At 43.1% G+C, this 21,120-nt stretch overlaps 1 protein-coding gene across 1 annotated transcript in view; it reads left to right on the forward strand.

Annotated features, from left to right (window-relative positions):
• Positions 1-7,751, forward strand: part of LOC134460679 (uncharacterized) — a 10,992-nt gene extending 3,241 nt beyond the window's left edge. Inside the window, exons 5-8 of the mRNA XM_063213082.1 lie at positions 2,462-2,816; positions 3,118-3,226; positions 6,455-6,663; positions 7,170-7,751. Coding sequence (XP_063069152.1) covers positions 2,462-2,816; positions 3,118-3,226; positions 6,455-6,663; positions 7,170-7,379 — 883 coding nt within the window. The 3' untranslated portion in view covers positions 7,380-7,751. The remainder of the gene's footprint in view (positions 1-2,461; positions 2,817-3,117; positions 3,227-6,454; positions 6,664-7,169) is intronic.
• Positions 7,752-21,120: the final 13,369 nt, after the last annotated feature.

The following is a 21,120-nucleotide window of genomic DNA, read 5'->3' on the forward strand; positions in this document are numbered from 1 at the left end:
AACTTGTAACACTCTTGCAACAAGCAGCCCCATCTAAACCAATCTGCTAATCAGTGCCTGGCCTCACCTGAGTAGGGCTGTTATGCCATTATTCAATTACGGGCGTCACCTGCCAAGGGCCTGATGACTCTGGTCACATGGTACTCTTGCACCTGTATATAAATCTGGACTATCAACACTTCAGTTGCTTGCCTGCCTGCTGGCTGGCCTGCATGGCACAGCATAGCACTTGTTTGCCTACAAGCTTGCCTACAAGCTTGCTTACATGCTTGCACACTTTCCTCTTTGTGAAAGCTTGCTGTATGTGGCATCATTTGTGGCATTGTTGCATATAATGTGTCTGCTGCAAATTAGGCATTGCTTTGAGAGCTAGCTTGTAGTGCTGCTTGTTTGCTGTGCTACTTGGTGCAAAATATTTTTTTAAAGACTGACCAATGCTATATTTATCATTGGCTCATCAAGAGATACAGTAAAAAGCCCACCTTGCACACGATCATTGTAACATAGCACTGCGTACTCTGAAATTTTATTCATGCCCACACTTTCAAAGGACCACCGCAAACCATTTTCTCAATACAGCATTGCGCCATAGTATCATGCTCAAGGCACTCCAGTCATGGTGAACGATGGGGGGGTGGGGTGGTAACATGGCCAGGGTACCACAGTTATGGAGAATGATGGGTGGGGTGGGAAGTTGCCATGGCCATATTCATGAATACAACTATGACCCAGTATTTGCCTGTCATCACACAGTACAATTCAACTTTTTAACTGAAATGTACTGTTATTTTTCTGTAGAGTACTGTTATTTAACAGTTCAATTGCTGCTGAAAAAATGTTATATACTGTGATACATTAAACAGCAATGAGCTGTATTTGATTTTTGGTGTGAAATAACAGTAGAATTACAGGTAAATATAATTGCCAGTAACTGCCGTTATTTTGCAGGGAAATTTTCTTAGAGTGTAGTATAAAGGTATGTGTTTAAGAAGTTTAAATTGTTTAATTTGTGCTAGTCTAAAGGTATGTGTTTAAGAAGTTTAAATTGTTTCATTTGTGCTAGTCTAAATGGTGCATGGATATGTGTTTACAAAGTTTAAATTGTTTCATTTGTGCTAGTCTAAATGGTGCATGGATATGTGTTTACAAAGTTCAAATTGTTTCATTTGTGCTAGTCTAAATGGTCCATGGATATGTGTTCACAAAGTTTAAATTGTTTAATTCGTGCTAGTCTATACAGTAGGCAGGCCTATGTCTTTAAGAAGTTTAAATTGTTTAATTTGTGCTAGTCTAAATGGTGGATGGGTATGTGTTTAAAGGTGCACTGTGTAATATTGTTTATTTCCAGAATTCATACTGCCCATTCACAAATGTAACCTTTTCCATGAATACTTACCACCACCATCAAATTCTAAGTTTTCATTTTGACTGGGAAAAGTATACTTGTCCTACACAAAAAGGGGGATCTTCTCTATGTCTGCCATTTTGAATTCCCAGAAATGTACATTTCTTGCTGCAAAACCTATTGTACGTTGGTCATACTAGTAAATACTAGTTTATTACTAGTAAATATTCATGAAAAGTCATATTTGGCAATAAACAATGTGCAATAAACAATGCTGTTGCAATGGGCAGCACAGTTGCAATACCTACACTGGCCACCATCCTACACAGTGCAAATTTAAGAAGTTTAAATTGTTTACTTTGTAATCATCTAAGGTGAATGGTGGATGGGTATGTGTTGAAGTTTAAGTTTACATTGTTTAATTTGTGCTAGTGTGGAAGTGTAGACTATGTGTTATAGAGGTTTGAGTTACTTATGAAGAAACATATCTGCATTGCATCATCCTCTCTGGTGGTGTCACAGGCAGAGGTGTCAAAAGTGAAAGTTAAACTGCTTCCGTTTCCTGATCCTGATCACCTCCAAATATTTAACACGTGTTCCTTAGGTCATTTCCAACAACTCCACAAAGTTTCATCCAAATCTGTTCATTCGTTTTTGAGTTATCTTGCTGACAGACAGACAAACCAACACGACTGAAAACATAACCTCCTTGGCGGAGGTAAAAAAGAAACACGGTTTCATTCCAACACAAGTAACGTATCTGGGGTGCGTTTCTCAAAATCGTAGTTATCAGCCAGCTAGCAACTTCAGTAGTTGCCAATGGGAAATTGCATTGCAAACAACAAAGTAGCTAATGTAGTTTGCAAAGTTGCGTAGTTCTACGGTTTCGAGAAATGCACCCCTGAGTAACCAGTAGACCTGTGTACTATTCTTACGATCAGCTAACTCTGCACTTCTTGTTAGGTTTTCAGTGCTTTTCAGTAACAACACAGTCTATATATCTCATTAGGTACAATGGAGTAAATGGTGTAACAGCTATGTAATAGCATGTGCTAGTGTTGTAATTACACCAGAAATGTAGTTTTATGCTTTTACTTTTGACACCTCTGGTTGCAGGTACAAGAAAGAAAACGTGGCCTTGAGCAACACCACGACCACCATCTACAAGAAAAAGGAAGAAAAAGAAAGGACCTCAAACCAGATGAGGGATATTGACAGGCGAATTGAAGAATTCAAAAGTCAGATGCAAACCATTAAAAATGACATGAACACCAAACAACAGCACATAAACCAGGCAACCTCCAAACGCGACAGCCACATTTCCTATATGGCTTCGTGTGACAAAGAGTTTGCGGCCAGAAGGAAATTCACATTCGGCTGGTGGATCTCCTGGAGCTCTGGACCGTCCGACTCAGACGTGGCCCAGACACACAACTCCAACAGACAAATCCTGAAACAGCTACATGATGGGGTGCGTGCGTATGTGTGTGTTTGTGTGTGTGTGTGTGTGTGCGTGTGTGCATCAGATTTGTTGTTGGGGTTTCCCCAGCTGTTGCTGTCAAGCAGTGTGTTCAGGGCAGAAGGGGCTACTTATCCCACTTCTCATTACTGTGTGTGTGTGTGTGTGTGTGTGTGTGTGTGTGTGTGTTTGTGTGTGTGTGTGTTTGTGTGTGTGTGTGTGTGTGTTTGTGTGTGTGTGTGTGTGTGTGTGTGTGTGTGTGTGTGTGTGTGTGTGTGTGTGTGTGTTTGTGTGTGTGTGTGTTTGTGTGTAGGTGCAGAGACACATGGCAGAGATGGACGGCCTGAAGAGGAGAGAGCAGCAGCTGCAGAATGACATGATGGCCAAAAAGATGGAGCGCATGGACATAGAACTGAGACATGGTGGAGTACACACACACACACACACACCCACACACCCACACACACACACACCAGGGCTTAACACTAACACCCGCAGCTAGCCAAATGCGAGTGAATTTCGGCGTTGGCTAGTAGATACCGAAGGTTCACTAGCCATTCTGGCGGGTCCGTTACTATTCTGAATGATGAGGCACCGCATTTTGTAGTTTTTTCCCTTGGAACGTCTTTGCTACAAAAGCAATACAATGCGATTTCGCGAGCCTACAATACCCATGAAGCACCTGTGTCATACATGTGTCACCTGTGTCCCACGCATGCCAAGAATCTGATGGAGTCTTGCGAAGAGGAGTGGCAGCGACCTACCGGCACATCAGCGTGCGTTTGGAAATGTCACTAAAAACCTCCACGTGAAAATAAAGTAGCGACGTTCATCTCAACTGACTTGTTTTGCGATCTGTCATTAGTACAATACTTAGTAGTAGTGGACATTAAAATGACCAAGGCGAGAGGAAAACGTCAGTCTGTCTTGTGAAAGTCTCGAGACTAATTAGCGCAGTGATAAGACAAGAACACATGCGGCATTAATAATGTTCGATTTAAATTATTTTCTGATTTGCCTGTATGTCTTCATACCTTAATATTCCTCCATGTTTCTGGTGCTGATTTTCCCAACTGTCAAACCGGAACCGGGCTTAGACAACGCGCAGTAGTAACCTTCCCAGACTGCACAAAAGCATGTCCCATCGCCTCTCGCCTTGCGTCCATTTGTATTTTAAACAGCTCAATATTAAACGTAATGAAAGGAAGTTGTAACCCCTTCTGTAGTTACCGCATCTGTGTGTGCTTTCTAGTGGATACTTTTATTAGAAAATGTTCCAGAAGTGTTATTCCACATCCATGACCGAGGACAGGCGAACTTGGCAATGACTTTGCGCTGTCTAGCCTACTTTGCGCATCAATTTGGATGGCGACCTCCACAGATAGGCCTATATGATATGAAGAAAGTGCCCTTCAGATCAAAGACGAAAATATTTTGCTCTTGTGTAGCTTACATTTGTGCCCTTCCACAACACTGTGCTTGGTGTTTCTGCATGGTCAATATTGGCTAGGCCTATGCCATTACTCAGATCAGTAAATCTGTTCTTTCCATAGCATGCATACATGGACCAGTTAATAGGCCTAACAATTCTAATTATTAGGCCCTATAGCATATTATATTATATTATATTATGTTATGTTATATTAGCCACATTACATTATTACAGCCTATTAAAGCTGCTATGATGGTTAAGAAAATCATGGCTAGTGAAAAGGCCCCATGGCTAGTGAGTCAGGAAAACCAGTAGCAAAAATGGCTGGTAAGCGAAAAAGTTAGTGTCAAGCACGGACACACACACACACACACACACACACACACACACACACACACACACACACACACACACACACACACACACACTTTGTTCAATAATGGGTATGATGTCTTGTGTGTGCCTATTGTGTGTTTATGTCCAACAGTATGCTGCTAGACACCTTAATTTCCTCCAGGAGCTCTTCTCTACCATGCGCAACAAAATAACAAGAAGCCTACACTATTTTTAACTAAAAGCAAATAATATAATTGAAATGTTCGCTTATTTTGTTACTTCCATAGCTTTGCCATTGGTAGTTTTTTTTGTTAATAGCCTAGGCCTACTCGCGCACGGCCATGCTTGGTCTGCCCTTCTTTCCGATGCCGTGGGCTTTGCAACTAAAGCTGGGCTCACACTGTGTGACTTTTGCCCCGATTTAGCCCCGATTTGGCACTCGCATGACTTTTTGGGAGTCGCGCCGATTTCTTGCTCAATCGCAGGTCAATCGTGAGTCTCGCATCGTGCAGTGTACATGGGGTAACGACAAGCGATTTCGCTTCACGATCGTGCAATCGCAGGGTCGCAAGAAAATCAAAACTGTTTGAAATCCTGGTCGTGCCTCGTGACTAAATCGCACAGTTAAATTGCGATTTGACATTACACATGCACAAGTTAATAGGGCTGTGCGATTCGCTATTGATGTTCCCTCCTCTGCAGCCCCGGGAAACATGCGTGTCGTGTCGCACAGTCGAACCATTCTGCTCGCATCCCACCGTCGGCTCGTATAGTGTGAGGATGTGAGTCATGAGATATGAACTTTTAAATCGCGAAATTTCCTCGTGCAATGTGAGCAGGAGCTTAATAGACATGACTGAAATTATCGCACAGTGTATGCCCGCCTTTAGTTGTGCCAGGACTGCCAGATTTCGGAAGATAACTGACAGCTACGTTCACACTACTCTTGACAGTCAGTTCTCCTCTGCCCTTGTCGCAATTTCGTTCCACAACCACTCCTTTTTTTAACGTCACTATTACTGTTACTAACTACCATTCACCAACATAGAACCTTGCTCTAACCACCGCCACATTCTCATCACCCGCACAGAACATACAAAACAAAAGTAGGCGTAATCCGTGTTTGTCCTGTTGAAACTGATCGGGCAGGCCCTCGCAGCTTCAAAAAGGTAGCCTGTTAGAGCAAGATTCAGTGTCGGTGAATGCTAGTAGGCCTAATAGTAAAAGTGACGTTAAAATGTTGTAGTTGTGGAGCGAAAGCACAGGAGCAGAGTTGCCTGTCAGAATGTGTGAGCATAGCTGACAGTAGGCTGGTCGTCTGAAATGTTTTCAGTCCTGGCGCAACAGCATGGAGTAGCCGCTGCTTCGGAAAGCCCATGGTGGGAGGCTACAAGACAGTAGTGTTTATGGGTAATGTAGGAAATCTTGCTGTCTTAACGTTCGCCATACAAGCAGGGGTTTACAGCTCATAATGTACTGTAGCCTACTCGGGCGCTACTGGCTAACTAATAGGTCATTTTTTCTAGTAGCCAAAATGAAATTTCACCCGTGTTTGGCGGGTTGCGGGTGTTAATTTAGAGCCCTGCCCTCCACTAACAACATCCTTATTTGGGCATCGGCCAAACCCAGGACTCCACTTTTGGGGTATATAGCCTATTGTCCAAGGCAGAGGGGACTCACAATCCGGACCAGCACGGCTCGCACAGGGGTTCTGCTCTTTGACTTTTTTTTCTTTGTACTTGTGTGGCAGAGAGCAGAATAAATGTTTTACTCCCTTTCGTATAGGTTTTTTTTGTGTGTAAGTTTCATTATTTCTGGTATTTAGTTATTCTGTTGGATTTATTTTCCACAACAGTTTCTTTCTTGTCTTCTCTCACTCCAGGCTCAATTCCCTCTCCGGAGCACCTGGAGGAAGTGAAGCATTGCCTGGTCAGGATCCAGGACGTTCTGATGCTGATCTTGAGGTTCTGGAATCATGTTGCAGAGATGTTGAAGAAGCTGGAAAAGGACACGTTTATTGGCAGAGACCTGATGGACGACCTTGAAGACTTCAAGGAAATCTTTGTGGATTCTATAACTGAAGCTGAGAAGGTACTAACTGGAATTCTGCACATACAGGGGAAAAAAATCTTCTGAAATGAACACGTCCTGAAGAACACAGAAGCCTACCTCATTTTGAACGTTGGGAGAACATTTTAAACACCACAAAAGTCCATGAACCCAAAACCATGACATAGTTAAAAATATAACGTTGGACCACTGCATTTGACAGGGCAGTGTTTATAACTTTTCAGCCACGACTTGCAAACTTGTAAATCAAACAACCAATTCACATTTAAGGTGAAAAATATATCCATTTGAATGATTTAGCGGCGATCTAGTACCCTCACAGGTTGAAGGCATAGAATTCTGTCATGATTTAAAAAAAAAAAAACAGCTGTGGTTGGTGATTTTGTACATCTTCACGCTTATCAGGCATTTGACCAGTTGCACCTCACAGGTTGAGGACGTAGAATCACGTACTGAATATGGTTACATTTGCTGTCTTGATTTCATATTCTGCCATGATTCTGACTTCTGTTTTGTTTGGATTACAGGCTTGGCAGGCATTTGGCCAGTCTTGCATGAAGTCCCAAGAAGTGTTTGATGTCCAATCCAAGGAGGGCTATAAATTCCTGGAGATTAACCCCTCGACTCTCTCTGATGCCGACAAGAGGAAGCAGATTTGCGATGTGAATGAGAGGCTGAAGGAGATTGGCCAGGACGCAGCTCAGCCAGAGTTACCTGCTACTGGTGGCACTGAGTAGACTGCACTGGGTGTCTCTCTGACTGATAATACTGTGTATCACTCATAACGCTGCATGAGAAGTGCACTGTTCTAAAGTTTTGTGATCATTGAATGATGGAATGATCACTCCAATGATTTATTGATGTGAATGCAGTATGATACTCAGATGATTAACACTTTTCATTATTCCTGGATAATTTGTTATATGGTTGTCAATTACAATTTAAAGACTAATTTTCTCATTGTAAGATTTAAAGATTATCGAATACTAGAACATCATAAGTACATTATTTACTTCTGCATTTTTGTTTGTTACTTAACATCAAGCAACTGCATCAATCATGTCATTTGCTGATTACATAACAACTAAAATAAAGTTTAACCATTTTCATAGTTTATCTGTATATTCTCTGCTGTTGACATACAGGATCTAGTCTACTCTTTTCACCCTCATGGGTGAGTGGTTAGGGAGTCAGGTAGGGTGGCCAGACCTCCATCTTTAGGCCGGACCATCCGTCTTTTCAATTCCTTGTCCAAAGTCTGGCACAGCCTCAAGCCGGAACCCTAATTGATTAAAATGCATGCAATTGCACCTAAGAAATACATTTATTTCGGGGGGAGGACCCCCCACCTATCCTCCTTTTGCTGTCACAGAGATGGTCACCCTAGAGTCAGGCTTGAAACCCAGGAGTTGCAGATTAACCTACACTGCATTTCTGCAGAGGCAATGCTATTAGAGAGAGAGAGAGAGAGAGAGAGAGAGAGAGAGAGAGAGAGAGAGAGAGAGAGAGAGAGAGAGAGAGAAGTGTGTGTGCACATGTATGCATGTGTGAGGGTGTTTCAGGTGCCTTTCAGCAATGGGTGGGTAGGGACAGGCAAGGGTGGGATTCCAACCTGCAACCCTCTGACAGACCAACACCCTACCCATTAGGCCACTGCCATTTACTGTGTACAATGGCCACAGCAGCATATTAGGCCACAGTTGCCAAGGTGACAGCACAGTTCTTAAGTTCTACAAGGGTGCATGTGTATGTGTATGAATGAAAATTCTATTACTTCTAGTTAGGCAGCAGTAACTACAAAAATATACGCTGTCCTATTTTTACACTGCCATATATCCAAAAGTTTTGCAAGTTGTCAAATTAAATGAACAGACAAACATTTCACAACCCTTTTCCCCATGTCAAAGCTGAGATCACTTTTCCAGGACAAATGGTTTAGTCAAAAAATGGACATCTTCAGGCCTATGTGTCGAGCTGTTCACACACACACAAAAATGTATGAATCAGGAAAGCCCATAGGGATTAAAACACTTCTCTCTCTCAAACATTTTTAAGAGTTGGCTAATGATCTTTGCACTGTTTGTAGTCAGAGCCAAGACCTCTCCGACAATGCCTTTACCTAGTCGATAGGTGAAACGGTTTATTTTAGTTTAATGAAAAACAGAGGACCCCTCATTCTAACTGCCAGTGCTTGTGACATCATAATTTTGAACATTCTACGACAGCGAAAAATACACCACCCTGAGCCCTTTTTGAGCCGGTCGTTATAAGCGTCTTATCTCCAAAGGTTTTGCAAGGTGTCAAATGAAATTACCACACATGAATGCCACACCTCTGTCCTCAATACAAAGCTAAGATCACTTTTCTAGGCCAAATGGTTCAATCAAATCTTCAGGCCTATGCGTTTACCGGTAACAATGACATTTTCTAGATGAAAGGGGAAATCTGATTTTAAAACTTCTCTCTCTCTCTCTGAAATTGCACATGCCTACGACCCCACTATGTTGGTTGTCAAGGTGGTACTCGGAGAGCTCAATATTTTCTCAGGTGGTACTTCACACAAAAAGTTCAAGAGCCACTGATGTAGGCTCTTGGGTAGGGGACCATTTCACATGACTTTGTCCTGGGCTCAGCAAAAGCTGTCAGCGGCCCTGCACACACATACACGTGCGCGCACACACACACGCACGCGCGCGCGCACACACACACACACACACACACACACACACACACACACACACTTCTTTAATCTAGCTGCCTTACACTGACTGGAAGAACCAGCATCAGAGTGAGGAGTTGACAGTACTCATCTTCAATTGATTTCACCTATACCCTTCCTTGCAAATTGCATCCATACATAGGTACTGTAGCCCTACATTATTGGGTCCAGCAACTATCTGTTCATTATGATTCCCTTATGATTGTGTATCCTTTCAAGCAAAACACATTTATCAGATAAATAGATACTAAAAAAGCACCCAAGAAATAAGCGTACACCCAATGCCCATAGAGGCACAGAAACCAAACTTGTAATTATGTGTGTGTGTGTGTGTGTGTGTGTGTGTGTGTGTGTGTGTGTGTGTGTGTGTGTGTGTGTTTGCGTGCGTGGGTGCGTGCGTATGTATGTGTGAAAAGTATGGTAAGTTGAAAATGCATTTACAAGATTTAGCTTTAAGGAAATGGAAAAAATCCAAAGAAACTGAAAGAAGAAAACACCAGTGAAAGAGAGGAAACACACAATAAATTTCTTAAAATATGAATCTCTTGGATGTCACCGACAAAATAAATGGTAAACCACGAGCTACAAAATAGGATACTAAATAGTGAACTCAATGATACACTCAATGTCCCATGCCTAAAAGCAAAAAACCCACAGTTTCCCAACATTTCAGATTTTTTTGTTTTGGAAATGGATGGCAAATGCTCTGTGCTCAAATAGCCTGTGCCCAAGTCTGTTTCTGCCTATCGACCTTCAGTCCAAAAAGGTCTGGAGGGAGAAAGGGAGAGAGAGAGAGTTACCGTACATCTGTAGATACAGACTGAGAAAGCTACAGTGTCCATGCTGCTGCTGCTGCTTTCGACAGAATGGGTGCTTAGCCAAATAGGGCATCCAACCAGTGCAGGGGCCAGAGGCGGATTTTCCATTAGGCAAACCTAGGCAATTGCCTAGGGCCCCGACCAAATCTGTCCTCCGTAGGGGCCTCAACTGCCACACCAGTCTCGCTAAACACACAAACACACAAATACACAAAAAAGGTAGGCTTGATCTTAATTTGTCACTTATGTAAAGTTATCGAAGATACATATGAGTAAAATTCACTAAGATAGCACCAAAACACAGAATGTAATATCTTTTTAATGACTTTTCAGGGCCCCATGTTTGTATGTCGCCTAGGGCCCCGAAGGGCAGGGGCACTAATAAGCCAACGACGCCTTGGCAGTGTTGCCTTGGTTGTGTACACATACGTGATGTACTGTAGCATTGCTGCCTTGAGAGAATGACTCTCCCCTTTGGAAAGGAAAAGAAAGGAATTTGGCAGTATGGGTGAGAAAAGGAGAAGAAAAATTGGACATCTCAGAGTTCCGGTTGGCGAGCGGTATGGAGTAGTGGTGTTTTTTTGGGCTCCTGCCACACAACTTATTTCTGGCCATCTACTTGCTCAAATTTACTGAAATCAGTGACTACGACTCGTCTTAATGTGTTTTAAGTACACTGCTAGCAGATATGTCTTCTAAACCAAGCAAACAGGACAAGAAAAAAGAACAAGTTTCTGCCGCCGTCGACAACGCTACGTTGGCTAGCATGCTACACAGCCTCAAAGCGGACTTGCTAACTAATCCAGACTCGCTTTCAGCAAGATTTGAAAACAAGCTGGGTGCCATTGAAACGAAGCTTGACGGGATTCAGTCTACAGTGAACAATCATGAACAGCGAATTTCTGATGTGGAATATGGGCTGAATGATTTACAGCGTCTGGAAGCACAGGTGATTGCCCTGGCTGATGACAATGCAAAGCTGAAAGCTAAGGTCTTAGACCTGGAGGGGAGAAGCAGGCGGTGCAATCTTCGCCTCATAGGACTGCCTGAATCGATTGAAGGTACGAGACCAACAGTGTTTTTCTCCAATCTTTTGGTTGAGGTACTGGGGAAAGATGTGCTGCCTTCCCCTCCAGAACTTGAGAGAGCTCACCGTGCGCTCAGAGAAAAACCAGCCGAAGGAGAAAAGCCCAGAGCGGTAATCATTTGTTTTCACAAGTTTCAAACGAAAGAGGCAGTGATCCGTTCAGCCCGGCAAAGACGAGACGAGCTGAAGTACAATGATGCGCCGGTATACATTTACGAAGACTACACCCAAGAAGTACAAGAACAACGCGCAGAATACAAAGAAGTGATGCAACAACTCTACACGCTCCAGCTCAAGCCTTCACTGCAGTATCCTGCGCGACTGTCTATCAGGTCGGGAAATGGCAAAAGACGGCATCTAAAATCGGTGAGAGCAGCTGAGCAGTTTCTGGCCACGTACAAGGCTGCTTCGAGGACTGAGGAGGACTGATTCAAGCCGGCCCAGCTGAGGTGGTGTTTGTCTGCGAGACGGGTGAGCGAAATGCAGTCAAGTAACGTTGGTGTGAGTTTAAAAAAATGCGAGTAGGCTACAGAGACACTGCGACTGCTACGGGCTATGTTTGTTTCACTTTCATTGTCACCGTGTGTCCTTGGACATAAGCTTGGACTGCCTGTTCAATCACTGCCCATGGGAAAGACTAGGAATCGTAGTGACCTCACCTCTGTGTCGTAACAGTATCTTTAGTTTTTTTTTGTTTACTGAAGCCTTAATGTGTAGGCTAAAATATGCATGAAACGGCGTGAAGTTTAACACACACTGTTCTGTGTGGGTTTTTTCCTTTTCTTCAGAGCTAGGCTACTGTTATTGCCTAGTCTATGTTCACTCATTTTAGAATCATCCGTGTAGAATGGTTAAATTCATTTTTCTATTACACTTTAATTATTGTGTGGTGGGACTAGGGAGAGAGTGGAGTAGAGCCCCGGGAGTTTTGCTAAGTGAAGATGGCACGTTTGTGCAGGGATTATGGGTATAAGGGGTTACTGGGAGTGGGTTGTACTAGGGACAGGTGGGCACAGGGCTTTTATTTTATTTTTATTTTTGTTTTGGTTCTTTCCCTCCTTTCTTTTTCTTCTCCTTTTCTATCTCTCAGATCTTGTGCTCTTGCAGGTGCTTATTTTTCATGCACATTAATATGGTGTATTGTGTATAATTCACACAGAATTCAATGTTTACATGGATAATAAAATGTCAATGAATAATATCCGTTTCATATCATGGAACGTCAAAGGGGCAAACCAAACAACAAAAATAAATAAGATTATGTCTCATATTCAGGGGTTGAGAGGCGAGGTGGTGTTTCTGCAGGAGACACACTTGCGTACAGAGGAAATTCTACGTATTAAAAGGGGCCAGTTTAATCAACTATATCATTCCAAGTTCAGTGACAGGGCTAGGGGGGCTGCAATTTTGATTCAACGTCACATTCCATTTCAGTTAGAAAAACTTGTAGCTGACTCATCTGGTAGGTTTGTCATAGTATCAGGACAGCTGTGTAAAACCCCGGTCATCTTAGCCAGTGTTTATGCACCAAACTGGGATGATGATAAATTCATATCTAAGTTTTTCACATCCATGCCCAATATTGACACTTATCAGGTAATTGTAGGCGGGGACTTCAATTTTGTGCAGCACCCCAATTTGGACAGATCTTCAACCAGACCACACCCCCTTACAAAGTCAGCCAAACTACTTTCATCCACTGCATCACAGCTGGGTTTTTCAGACCCATGGAGATTTAAATTTCCAGACAAGAAATCATTTTCTTTCTTTTCACCCGTCCATCATTCTTATTCTAGAATAGACTTTTTCCTCTTAGACAACAGGTTACTCTCTAATATATGCTCATGTGACTATCATAGTATTGTAATTTCAGATCATGCTCCCACTTCTCTAGACATTTCTTTTCCATCTTACAGACGTCCTCTGAAGCGATGGAGATTCAACTCAAGTCTACTAGCTAATGACCTCTTTGTTGATCATGCAACAACCGCCTCTCAAGTGTTTTTTACAATAAATGACACTCCAGATGTATCAAGGGGCACTTTATGGGAAACTTACAAGGCATATTTTAGAGGTTATGTAATTTCTTATACAGCTTACCTTAAGACAACAAATGTGAAAAGACAGACAGAGTTAACACAAATGATCCTTGATACGGTGTCCATTTTAGGACATCCTCGTACTCAGAGTCAGACTCAGAGTCGCATGTTAAGAGTCGCATGTCAGAGTCAGACTCAGAGTCGCGAGTTAGAGTCAGAGTCGCATGTCAGTGTCGGAGTTGCATGTCAGAGTCAGACTCAGAGTCGCATGTCAGAGTCAGAGTCAGAGTCGCATGTCAGAGTCAGACTCAGAGTCGCATGTCAGAGTCAGACTCAGAGTCGTATGTCAGAGTCAGAGTCGCATGTCAGTGTCAGAGTCGGAGTTGGAGTCGGAGTCGGAGTCGCATGTCAGAGTCAGACTCAGAGTCGCATGTCAGAATCAGACTCAGAGTCGCATGTCAGAGTCAGACTCAGAGTCACATGTCAGTGTCAGAGTCGGAGTCGCATGTCAGAGTCAGACTCAGAGTCGCATGTCAGAGTCAGAGTCAGAGTCGCGTGTCAGTGTCAGAGTCGGAGTCGGAGTTGGAGTCGGAGTTGCATGTCAGAGTCAGACTCAGAGTCGCATGTTAGAGTCGCATGTCAGAGTCGCATGTCAGAGTCGGAGTTGGAGTCGGAGTTGCATGTCAGAGTCAGACTCAGAGTCGCATGTCAGAATCAGACTCAGAGTCGCATGTCAGAGTCAGAGTCGCATGTCAGTGTCAGAGTCGGAGTTGGAGTCGGAGTCGGAGTCGCATGTCAGAGTCAGAGTCAGAGTCAGAGTCAGACTCAGAGTCGCATGTCAGAGTCAGAGTCGCATGTCAGAGTCAGACTCAGAGTCGCATGTCAGAGTCAGACTCAGAGTCGCATGTCAGAGTCAGAGTCGCATGTCAGTGTCAGAGTCGGAGTCGGAGTCGCATGTCAGAGTCAGAGTCAGAGTCAGACTCAGAGTCGCATGTCAGAGTCAGAGTCAGAGTCGCATGTCAGAGTCAGACTCAGAGTCGCATGTCAGAGTCAGACTCAGAGTCGCATGTCAGAGTCAGAGTCGCATGTCAGTGTCAGAGTCGGAGTTGCATGTCAGAGTCAGACTCAGAGTCGCATGTCAGAGTCAGACTCAGAGTCGCATGTCAGTGTCAGAGTCGGAGTCGGAGTTGGAGTCGGAGTCGCATGTCAGAGTCAGACTCAGAGTCGCATGTCAGAGTCGCATGTCAGAGTCGCATGTCGGAGTCGGAGTTGGAGTCGGAGTTGCATGTCAGAGTCAGACTCAGAGTCGCATGTCAGAGTCGCATGTCAGTGTCAGAGTCGGAGTTGGAGTCGGAGTCGGAGTCGCATGTCAGAGTCAGAGTCGGAGTTGCATGTCAGAATCAGACTCAGAGTCGCATGTCAGAGTCAGACTCAGAGTCGCATGTCAGTGTCAGAGTTAGAGTCGCATGTCAGAGTCAGACTCAGAGTCGCATGTCAGAGTCAGAGTCGGAGTCGGAGTTGCATGTCAGAGTCAGACTCAGAGTCGCATGTCAGAGTCAGAGTCGCATGTCAGTGTCAGAGTCGGAGTCGCATGTTAGAGTCGCATGTCAGCAGGCGCGGAGTGGCCATCGGGAGATCGGGGACTTGTCCCGGTGGGCCGCGGCCGCGAAATATATTACAGTGGCCGCATTATGTTCTCAGCCGGCCCCAAAGTGTTTAACCACATCATGTTTTCAGCCGGCCTTAAAGTTTTTATCTGACTCAACGAAGTTTGACTAACTACAACTTTGTTCTCTTTTGATGTGAAGTTGACTCACCACTTTATATACCGTCTACCCGACCGCAATACCTCAGTGACGGTGTCAAACAGTAAATTGGCCACACCCCTTCACTACTGATGAGAGAGTGAGATTGAGAGTTCTTGCCGACGCCGACGCCGACGACCAATGTCCTAAAATGTACAGCGATCCAACTCAGAGTGAGAGTCAGACTCAGGCTCAGAGTCAGGCAACGACAACTCCGTTGCCAAAATGTCAAATTAAAAGCTGAGCGGAAATGCATGATTTAAATGGGTGGGGAAACAGGCAATAGCGCAGGGGAAAGGATCTGCCTTTTTCTTTTTTGTTTTGCTGTTTTTGTTTTGTTTGTTTGTTTTTTTCAGGGGTGGGGGGTTCACTTCACAAATTAAAATGGCATTCATTTTTCAAGATGGCCTTCATTGTTACTATGCAGTTAGTGTAAAAATAGTTTACTCTGGTATAAAACTGCATAACATTCGGTCTAAATACTTTCTGAGGGCCACTGTTTTGGAAAAAAAAGGTCATGTCTAGATTTTTTTTTTTAATTAAAAATACGTGGCAGCCATTTTTGAAGATGACCACAATTGCTAGGCCTACTAAATGCTGAATGTAAAAATGGTTTAGTCTAATGACATTTAGCAGAAATAGGCTATCTAAGGGCCTTTTGGAATTAAAGAGTCAGAAATTGTGGTCATTTTTAAAGATGGCTGCCAGTGTTGATGAATGAAAAGTGTAAAAGCCATTTACTTTGAAATAAAACCTTGACATTTAGGAGTGGGGGTGCTCTCTGATGGCCACTGGCTGGCACACAAATTAAAATATGCGGGCAATTTTCAAGATGGCCACCATTGCTAAATGGTTAGTAGTACAAAAATCCTTAGCAGCCATATATAACATCCTGAAATTTTGCAGGATTTTTTATCTCGTTGTATAATTTATTGGCCAAAAATATTATTCAGTTTGAAGGTTTCCAGTTTAAAAATATTTGCGCTGTGAGGAGGGCAAAGCAGCGACCTGAGCATTCAAAAAAGTTAGCTCAGGAGCACTTCCTGTAGTCTGAAAAAGTTTGTTTGAGGTGCTCTTTAGATAGGAAAAAAACTGAAGATGCGAAACTGAAGAAAATCCAAGGCACTCTACTTTTGAAAAAGTTAAAAAGCCTTTATTGTGATGGCTTTGTCATGGTAGACATTAACATTATTGTTAGACATGTTAGGCCTTCTTCAGGGAGTCAAACTGAGGTAATGGTGAAACAAAAGAATAACAATAATTAAAAAAAAAACAAAAAAACAATCAGGAACTTGCACATTGTGAGTGCAGCACATTGTGAATGCACAAGCTGTCATTGCATAAAGCGTCCAGCAGGTGTCCTTTTCCTACTAAGACAGCAGTAAAAAAAATGTGTCAATTTCTCAGAGACACAAATCAAATGTCAGAACCTACCAGCACTTGCAAAACTATAACATCATGATATATTGTCTTGATTATACATCCTAGTTAAGTAAGATAAACAAGGAAGGTCTATAGAGTCAGGCGACGAAAACTCAGTTGACAGTAACAAAACGTCCAATAAAAAGCCAGGGAAAAATGCATTAAAGGTACACAAGATTTTTAGTTGTTTATTTCCAGAATTCATGCTACCCATTCACTAATGCTACCTTTTACATGAATACTTACCACCTACATCAAATTATAAGTATTCATTATGACTGGGAAAATTGCACTTTTCATACATTAAAAGGGGGATCTTCTCCATGGTCCGCCATTTTAAATTTCTTCAAATAAACATTTTTAGCTGCAATATGACTGTACTTGGGCCGTACTAGAAAATATTAGTTTATTACTTAGTAAACCTTCATGAAAAGATCAAATTTGGCAATAGGCATCCCAGTTTCAATGAGCAGCACAGTTGCCATACATTTTTCGTTGACAATTCCCTTAGTTACTTTCGCCAAAAAACTGTAGGCCTAAATAGGCCTATGGAACTGGCAATTTCTTGAGTGGGGTATGGATTTAACAGTGGGGTAATGGGGGGGAGGGGGGGCTTGGTGAAGCGGCTATGAGGGTGGGGGAGTGTGTGTGTGTAGGGGGGGGGGGACGACGACCATGGGCCGGGGGAATAAGAAACTGCGTGGAGGGTGGGATCATTTATTTTTTCATCACAATCACATTACAGCAGAGGTTGGCAAACTCAGGCCCGGGGGCCACATGCAGCATGCTGAGCCATTTCATGTGGCCCTTGACATGAAAGACCATCCAATCCAAAATCCAAATTCATACTGTCACTCAAAAGTCTTAAAATGGCTACCTAAAGCAAGGGTCTTGCAATAAACCAAGTGCATGGGCTACATCTAAATACATTATCATTTATAATTAGTTGTAATGTGCAGGAATGTCAAAGCTGACAAGTTACTGCATGTCATTGTACACTTATTTCTTATTATTGCACGGGCAAGTTGCCTGCCATATCTGGCCCTTTGGTCAGTATTCTACATGCCAAATTAATTACCCACCCCTGCATTAGAGATTACTCAAAACAGTACAGGCTACTGTATTTAGTTCAAATGAATGTAGGAAATGGTTTCCAAATATGTACTGTAAGTAGGCAGAGATAAATTGTATTTTCCTGAATTTGAAAACAAGCCCTCGCCTAATACTAATCATGGAGTACCTCAATTGGTAACAAAAGCAGACAGCTCATGGACAACATATTGTAGGCAAAAGTGGCGCTAAAAATGTTGGGCCCCATGAAAAATTCAAATTTTGGGCCCCGAAATGACAAGTTATGTTATCAGCATCCTTCCAGGGGCCCTGTCAGAGTTGTTGGGCCCTCATAATCTGTCACACCTTTCCCCCCCTCGGGGCACCCGGTCTTAACTACCCTTGCCCAACAGACAATTCTGATATGGTCTATAATATTAAGTGTTTTGCGTTACTCATTACTCATTGTCTTCACAAGCAAGGCACACATACTTATTCCATGCATTTTAGCATGAACATTGCTTATTTAGAATGGTCTATTCGGTGCATACTATAGAAATAGTTCATTTCTTTTTTTTTAACCTCATACTGTATTTGTATCACCTTGCCAGTGGCTTGCAGAAGATTGATTTCTAAACATCTGGTTACGTATACTTTCACAGATGTGTGCTTAGGGATTTCACCTGCTCTTTTTCACAACCCCTCCTTCACCCTGCTTCACGAACAGGGACACTTCATCCCCACACCCTCCTACTCTGCCTATGGTCACCACTCCAACCATCATCAACACTGCAGCAGTATATCCACCAATGGACACAGCAGGCTCACAAATCCCCACTACCTCTATCCCCCTTCCCTGTTACTCACTTCTCCACCACCCACCCCTTCCTCACCCCCCTTAAGACTTAAGTCCAAGGCGGCCGGTCCTGATGGCATCTGTGCAAGACTGCTAAAGACATGTGCTGAGGAATTAGCTGAGCCTCTTCATCACCTTTTAAATAGGAGTCTACAAGAAGGCAAGGTCCCTATCTTGTGGACAACTTCATGTCTGGTACCTGTTCCAAAAAAAACCCACCCCAAAGAACTTAATGATTACAGACCGGTTGCCCTCACCTCACACCTAATGAAAACTGTTGAACGAGTGCTGCTGCTCCACTTTCTCAACCCCCAGGTACTGGATCATCTGCAGTTCGCCTACCAAGAGAACGTGGGAGTGGAGAATGCTATCCTGTATCTTCTTCACAGGGTACACGCTCACTTGGATAAGGGTGGCTGTGCTGTGAGAATCATGTTTTTTTCCAAAACAGTGGTCCTCTGAGAGTGTTTCTGCCAAATTTCAGACTTTTACACCAAAGTTAAACATTTTTGCATAAGCCATATATCAGCAATTGTGGCCATCTTAAAAATGGCAGCAATATAGAATGTTTGAGTGGCAATGGCCTTTATTTCCAAACAGTTGCCTTTAGAGAGTATTTCTGCCAAATGTCAGGCTTTCATCCCAAAGTATTTGCTTTTTATACCATTTTACACCATACACTTTAACCATTTAGCAGCAAAGGCGGCCATGTTGAGAAATGGCAGCCATATTGAATTTTTGAGTGGCCAGGACCTATTTATTACCCAGAGAGTATTTCTGCCAAATTTTAAGCTTTATGACAAACTGAGTGATTTTCACTAGCCTATAATATTTACAATAATATGTAATCAGGGCCGGTTCTGGCTTATTTGGCGCCCTAGGCGAGTTTGAGTTCTGGCGCCACCCGGTGGCGGTGCCCCCAACCCCAGATGAGAGGGAGGTTATCAATGTGTTTGAATTGTACAATGGAATTGAAATGCCAGGAGAGTGATACAGTACATCTGCATGTAAAATGCATGTGTAGACAATAGGCCTACCAAGGTCTGCATTGATAGCCTATCTACACTACCTACAGCATCACAAAGCATGGCAGCATAACAATTTTAATAAGATACACATTTGTGCTGTCTATGATTCCAAACCAATTTCATTTCTGGACTGGAAATAGTGGTGCATTTGTGAGTAGGAGAATTAGAAGGGGGCTATCTATGTGTTTGAACTGGAGGGACAGGGTGAGAGAAAGGGAGAAGAGCTGTCACGCTTTTGAATTTCATAATATACAAAATATAGTAAATAGCCTCACTTGTCTGCAATACTACATCACTCAGCATGAAAACATGCTGTGCATGGTTTTGTTACATGATTAATGAAGGCCTATGTCATTCTGGTCTGCAAACAATGTTTTTTAAGCTTACAACAAGCAGGTAATTCATTCAAGTGGATGGAAGGAGATATGGCAGCTAAAATTGGTTTAAACATGGCACCAGTCTTACTTTACATTGCTTGTCAACCTAAGCAAGTATTATGATGTCAGGTGGGTGTTAGTGAGTAGGCTACTAACAGCTACTTTACTGGATTTCATTGCTTGGCATACTTGGCTAATGTTAGCATGCTAACTAGCGATTTCTCAGATCAAAAGCAAAGCTCTTTTCCCCTCTAATTCCAAACAGTAGCCTCATAACTATTAGGCTTTCCATTATCACAAACGGTTGCTGATTAAATCACATAGTTCCAAAACACCCTCTGCAACTCCTGCATCATGCAATGACTGGTTTAATGAGAACGTAACAATTCTCCACCCAGCAGAGCAACACTGCTGTTGGCGCTTGCCCTCTCTGTGTCTCGAGTCTCCAAATTCAAAATATATCGCACGCTGTCACTCGTCCCGCCCCCTTTCTCAGGACTGTCTGTTTATTGGTTCACAGACTTCCCAGAGACAGTTGAAAGCGATATTACTATTGGCTGAGGGGCGTTTTGCCGTGAGGAGCGCTTTCGCCACACGTTGTTGATTGCGACTTCATAAAAAAAACCTCCATATCGCAAAATTACGCATAGGAAAGCGCCATTTCGGCGCTCCTTCTTCACATTGCGCTCTAGGCGACGGCCTAGTCGGCCTATGCTTAAAACCGGCCCTGTATGTAATATAGGCTACTATAATGGCAGCCATCTTGAAAAATAGCCACCATTTTTTATTTGTTGGTGGCCAAAGTTGTTTTCCTCAAAAAGGGACCCTTAGAGTCTATCTGTGCCAAATGTCATGTTTACACCAATTTGAAAAATGTCCCTGAATTATAACACTGACCCACCCTACTATAACTTTTCATGCGAGGCCAGCACGGCATTTGACTGAAGACGAGGATTATTAGCACGACGGCTTGCATCATGCAGCATGCGGCATGCTCCTACTCAGAAGTCATTCTCAACCCAAACAATGTCGGCAATAATAGCATCAACACTTTCTTCGTGGTACACATTCCTACTCTCTCTCCTCTCTTGCTCTGCCTTCGAGTAGGCCTAATGTAGACAGCAGTCGCCATGGGTCTTAAATTGGGCGGGCGCAACATCACCATGTGTTTCGCAATCTCGCCGACAGCCAATGTCCTAAAATGTACAGCGATCCAACCCATAGTCAGAGTCAGGCTCAGACTCAGAAGTCATTAGGCTCGTTTGTAACCACGCAGC

This window comes from Engraulis encrasicolus, chromosome 1, assembly GCF_034702125.1.
Source record: "Engraulis encrasicolus isolate BLACKSEA-1 chromosome 1, IST_EnEncr_1.0, whole genome shotgun sequence".
NCBI classification, from domain to species: Eukaryota; Metazoa; Chordata; class Actinopteri; order Clupeiformes; family Engraulidae; genus Engraulis; species Engraulis encrasicolus.